This window comes from Macaca fascicularis, chromosome 4 (genome assembly GCF_037993035.2).
Source record: "Macaca fascicularis isolate 582-1 chromosome 4, T2T-MFA8v1.1".
In the NCBI taxonomy this organism is placed as follows: domain Eukaryota; kingdom Metazoa; phylum Chordata; class Mammalia; order Primates; family Cercopithecidae; genus Macaca; species Macaca fascicularis.
Window position 1 is genome coordinate 41,145,156 of NC_088378.1, and position 5,338 is coordinate 41,150,493.

Here is a 5,338-nt window from a genome sequence, read left to right on the forward strand (position 1 = left end):
TCAACCCAGCTCTTGGAATACTCCTTTAATTGTCAGATTAGGTTTCTCAGTCAGTGCAAAAGTGGAATTTCTTCCTTTTCTTTTTAAATTTCATTAGGATGTAATTCTGATCCCAATATATTGATTTTTCAGATGTAAAGAAATTCAGACATCTATTCAATAATTATGGAGGGGTAGATTAGGTACCCACATAGTATTCTCTTCATTTCTTTCCTGTCCACTAAGTGAGGAAAACATCTCCATACGTGGAGAGGGTGTCCTCTTGGTGTTGGGTTGGGCAGGTGGCTGACTGAGCATATGGTTTGGGACTATGGCTTGGGGGAGCTATGGTTCACAGAAGGTGAGCACTTAGGTAATTGAAAATAATCATTCATTCAGTATAGATTGAGCACCTACTTTATGTCAGACAATATCTTTGCAGGGTCAGAGACCTAAACAACGTGAAATAGAGCTAAGGTTGAAATTGTTATCCGTTGCCAGAAGGCCTGGATATTTCCCAGGAGTGGCTTAGAACAGATAGAGGGATTTATAATAATGATCTGAGTTTGTTTCAGTCCTCCCGTGCTGTTGGGGCTTCCAGATATTTAAAGAGCTGGTACTTTCTGCTCTGAGTAAAGGTTTTAATTAAACTGGGATTGTAACTGCAGTCGTTAGTGAGCAATTCAGGATAATGCTAACAATGATACCCCATGGTCCTTGAAACGTTATACTTTAGAAAGAACTTTCATAGGAATTAATTACTTTAACCCTTATAGTTCTGTAAGTTAGAAGGCTTTGACCTGCCAGTATCACAAAAACAGTAAAATCAGGAGTGTCTGACCACATGACCACTCTCATTTGTCTCCCTGATCTGTGTTCCCAGGGCTTAGATCAGGGATCAGTAAACTGCAGCCTGTGGGACAAACCCAACTGGTTTTCAACAGCCCCTGGCCTAAGAACAAATCTTGTATTTTAACAGGATTATAAAAACAAAGAATATGTGACAGAGACAGCATGTGGCCCGCTAAGTCTAAAATATTTGTGTGTGGCACGTTATAAGAGTTTGCCAACCCTTGGCTTACAGGCTTACATACAGGTCTTCCTGCTGTGTAGGGACTATTAGCATAATCCAGTCTAGAAAAACATTTGGAAAAATTAACAGTAACTCAAAAAAGTGTTCAAAATTCTTGCAAAAATATTTTAAAAGGCAAAGGCAAACCTGTTTGGCTTTACTGAAGAGTGTGAAGAACACCAGCCGAAAGTAGACTGTCCGTAGCTCTGCGCCAGTGATGTGTCAGTACCAGCTTGTGAGAGCAGAATGGACGCATCTCTTCCCATCTCCAGGTACAGCGATGTCAAGTGGATAGCTTAGAATCAACCAAAATATAAATATTTATACTTCAGAAATTGGCAAAATCTACAAACTGGGGACTTTTCTCCTCAGAAATCTGGTTTTGAGATGTTTACCATTATGCTACTAAATGTATGTCATTTGATGTCTGAAGTCATTTATAACCCAGACTCATGTATTTATCCTAGCAATAAGGAGACTTGTGTTTTGAAATTTAATAAAAGCCATTTTTTTACCTGATAATTGATAAATTTTCTTAGAAGCAGAAACTGAGGGCATATATAGTTATATGTGATCTATATAAGGAGAATAATAAAAGTAACTAGATTATTGGGTCATTATGAGAATTAAGTGTGTTAGTAGATGTAAATTTTCAAAGGTAAAGCATTTAAAGCAGTGCCAATATTAGCTTCTAGTATTTCCATATCCAGACTCTAGTTCTATGAAACACAGCACATTTAGACTAATGCCATCTAGGCTGAGTCTGGAGCAGACCCTGGGCTTGGAGTTGGCAGAACGGTTTGTCTATCTTTGATTCGCCATTTCCAACCATGTATTCTCAAGTAAGTCAACCTCAGTATGCCTGACTCTTTTCATCAGTAGGCAAAGCTTAATGTCACCCATCTTGCCAGTTAGTGGGAGGATAGACAAGATAATACCTGGGAAGGCACTTTGCTAATGGCAGCATACCACATAAGCCTAAGGTATTATTATCTCACAACAATATGATCTTGAAATGTGTGCAGTAAGACTCAGGCTGACATTCTGTTGAAAAGAAGAAATAAATGAGTCACATCTTCCTTTGCCTCTCACCCTTTTCTGTCAAAAGCAGTGAATCATTGACCAAAAATGAAAACAAGGTTGTCAGAAAGGCTCATATGAAAGTTTTATTCTACTTAAATAAACTCTGAAGGTATTGACTGGAAACCAATATACTGAACTCAACTACTATAGAAACTAACATGAGGCTGGGTGTGGTGGCTCATGCTTGTAATCCCAGCACTTTGAGAGGCCAAGGCAGATGGATTGCTTGAGGTCAAGAGTTTGAGACCAGCTTGGGCAACATAGCGAAACCCCATCTCAACAAAACAAAACAAAACAAAACAAAAATTAGCTGGGCATGGTGGTGCATGCCTGTAGTCCTGGCTACTGAGGAGGCTGAGGTGGGAGGATTGCTTGAGCCTGGGAAGTGGACGTTGAAGTGAGCCGATCCAAGATCATGCCACTGCACTCCAGACTGGGAAACAAAGCAAGACTTTATCTCAGAAAAAAAAGAAAAAGAAAATAGAAAGAAAAAAATGAACACAAAGGTGCTCAATATACCTTATCTATTTTTCTATTATATAAAATACAATTTTTATTTAAAAAGTATTTTACCTTCTTTTTAAAAATATAAGTTGTGCTATGCATTTGCAAAATTGGTTTTATATTGATACATTTTATCACTATTGCACAAGTTTGTGAAGAAATTTGTTGTAAAATACTATCTAAAAATAAAAAGCTAAATAAAATGATAAATGTTTAATAAAATAACTGTTAAGAGTGAGCTGAGAGATCTCCGCTCCTTCTAGGATCTCCTCCTGGTTCGGCCCGCCTGCCTCCACTCCTGCCTCCACCATGTGCATCAGAGTGACCCAGAAGTCCTACAAGGTGTCCACCTCTGGCCCCGGGGCCTTCAGCAGCCGCTCCTACACGAGTGGGCCCGCTGCCCGCATCAGCAACTCGAGCTTCTCCCGAGTGGGAAGCAGCAACTTTCGGGGTGGCCTGGGCGGCCGCTATGGTGGGGCCAGCTGCATGGGAGGCATCACCGCAGTCACGGTCAACCAGAGCCTGCTGAGCCCCCTTAACCTGGAGGTGGACCCCAACATCCAGGCCGTGCGCACCCAGGAGAAGGAGCAGATCAAGACCCTCAACAACAAGTTTGCCTCCTTCATAGACAAGGTACGGTTCCTGGAGCAGCAGAACAAGATGCTGGAGACCAAGTGGAGCCTCCTGCAGCAGCAGAAGACGGCTCGGAGCAACATGGACAACATATTCGAGAGTTACATCAACAACCTTAGGCGGCAGCTGGAGACTCTGGGCCAGGAGAAGCTGAAGCTGGAGGCAGAGCTTGGCAACATGCAGGGGCTGGTGGAGGACTTCAAGAACAAGTATGAGGATGAGATCAATAAACGTACAGAGATGGAGAATGAATTTGTCCTCATCAAGAAGGATGTGGATGAAGCTTACATGAACAAGGTAGAGCTGGAGTCTCGCCTGGAAGGGCTGACTGATGAGATCAACTTCCTCAGGCAGCTGTATGAAGAGGAGATCCGGGAGCTGCAGTCCCAGATCTCGGACACATCTGTGGTGCTGTCCATGGACAACAGCCGCTCCCTGGACATGGACAGCATCATCGCTGAGGTCAAGGCACAGTACGAGGAGATCGCCAACCGCAGCCCGGCTGAGGCTGAGAGCATGTACCAGATCAAGTATGAGGAGCTGCAGAGCCTGGCTGGGAAGCACTGGGATGACCTGCGGCGCACCAAGACTGAGATCTCCGAGATGAACCGGAACATCAGCCGGCTTCAGGCTGAGATTGAGGACCTCAAAGGCCAGAGGGCTTCCCTGGAGGCCACCATTGCAGATGCCGAGCAGCGTGGAGAGCTGGCCATTAAGGATGTCAATGCCAAGTTGTCCGAGCTGGAGGCCGCCCTGCAGCAGGCCAAGCAAGACATGGCGCGGCAGCTGCGTGAGTACCAGGAGCTGATGAACGTCAAGCTGGCCCTGGACATTGAGATCGCCACCTACAGGAAGCTGCTGGAGGGCGAGGAGAGCCGGCTGGAGTCCGGGATGCAGAACATGAGTATTCATACGAAGACCACCAGCGGCTATGGAGGTGGTCTGAGCTCGGCCTATGGGGGCCTCACAAGCCCCGGCCTCAGCTACGGCCTGGGTTCCAGCTTTGGCTCTGGCGCGGGCTCCAGCTCCTTCAGCAGCACCAGCTCCTCCAGGGCCGTGGTTGTGAAGAAGATCGAGACACGCGATGGGAAGCTGGTGTCCGAGTCCTCTGACGTCCTGCCCAAGTGAACAGCTGCGGCACCCCCTCCCAGCCTACCCCTCTTGTGCTGCCCCAGAGCCTGGGAGGGAGACCGCTATGTAGGGTACCACTGGGAGCAGGAGACCCACCTGAGGGCCCTCAGCCCACCCACAGGGGAGTTTACTGCGTGGGGACCCCCCTTGCGCATGCCTCCAGCTATAAAACAATTCAATTGCTTCTTTTTTTGGTCCAAAATAAAACCTCAGCTAGCTCTGCCAAAAAAAAAAAAAAAAAAAAGAGTGAGCTGAGAGAGAGCAACACTTACCTTCTTGTTAATGTTTGCTACTAGTTCTCTTGTGCATATGAATCCCCTTGGCATGTAGTTTGAATGCAGATTCCATTGTTATGTGAGGTGGGGCCTGATACTGTGCATTTCCCCCAAGCACCCAGGTAAAACCCACGCTGCTCTTCTGCAGACCACACTTTGAGTAGCAGATGGAGGCTGTGCAACAGTTAGGAGGGAAAAAAAGGATTTTGAGTAGCCAGTGGAGGCTATGCAACAGTTAGCAGGAAAAAAAGGATTTTGAGTAGCCAGTGGAGGCTATGCAACAGTTAGCAGAAGAAAAAGGATTTTTTGAGCCTCTGCTGACTGACCGAAAATTGTATTCTGGCTGCCAGTTGCTGAGGTCTTCAAGAGATAATGCCACCTCCCCTGCTTTTTTTTTTTTTTTTTTTTTTTTTTTTTTTTTTGCGCATAAGTTCTAAACTAGTTGAAAAATGAAAGAAAAAGGTAAATATTGAAGCTAAAGTCTCACCTTTATTACTAACGGGAGTCTGAGGTGAAGGATGCAGCTTAGCATGAGAGTCAAAGGGGCTTACTCTCTGACTGGCAGCCGGGCCCGTTTACTCACTCTGCCCGAGCAACACTGCCTGCGGCAGACAGACCCCTGCTCCAGGAAAGCTGAGGAGAGCTCCTGCACCCTCAGGCC

General features: G+C 45.5%; 1 protein-coding gene across 1 annotated transcript; it reads left to right on the plus strand.

The window, feature by feature from the left end:
• Window positions 1–1,188: 1,188 nt before the first annotated feature.
• Window positions 1,189–4,669, plus strand: LOC102142723 (keratin, type II cytoskeletal 8-like). Its single transcript, XM_065543452.2, has 2 exons — window positions 1,189–1,323; window positions 2,902–4,669. The coding sequence occupies exons 1-2, from the start codon at window positions 1,298–1,300 to the stop codon at window positions 4,397–4,399; spliced, it is 1,524 nt and encodes a 507-aa protein (XP_065399524.1). The 5' UTR covers window positions 1,189–1,297; the 3' UTR covers window positions 4,400–4,669.
• The last annotated feature ends 669 nt before the right edge of the window (window positions 4,670–5,338 follow it).

Coding starts and splice junctions, on each gene's coding strand:
- LOC102142723 (XM_065543452.2), top strand. CDS start 1,298: ATGGACGCATCTCTTCCCATCTCCAG. Junction 1,324..2,901: donor GCATCTCTTCCCATCTCCAG/GTACAGCGATGT, acceptor CGCTCCTTCTAG/GATCTCCTCCTGGTTCGGCC.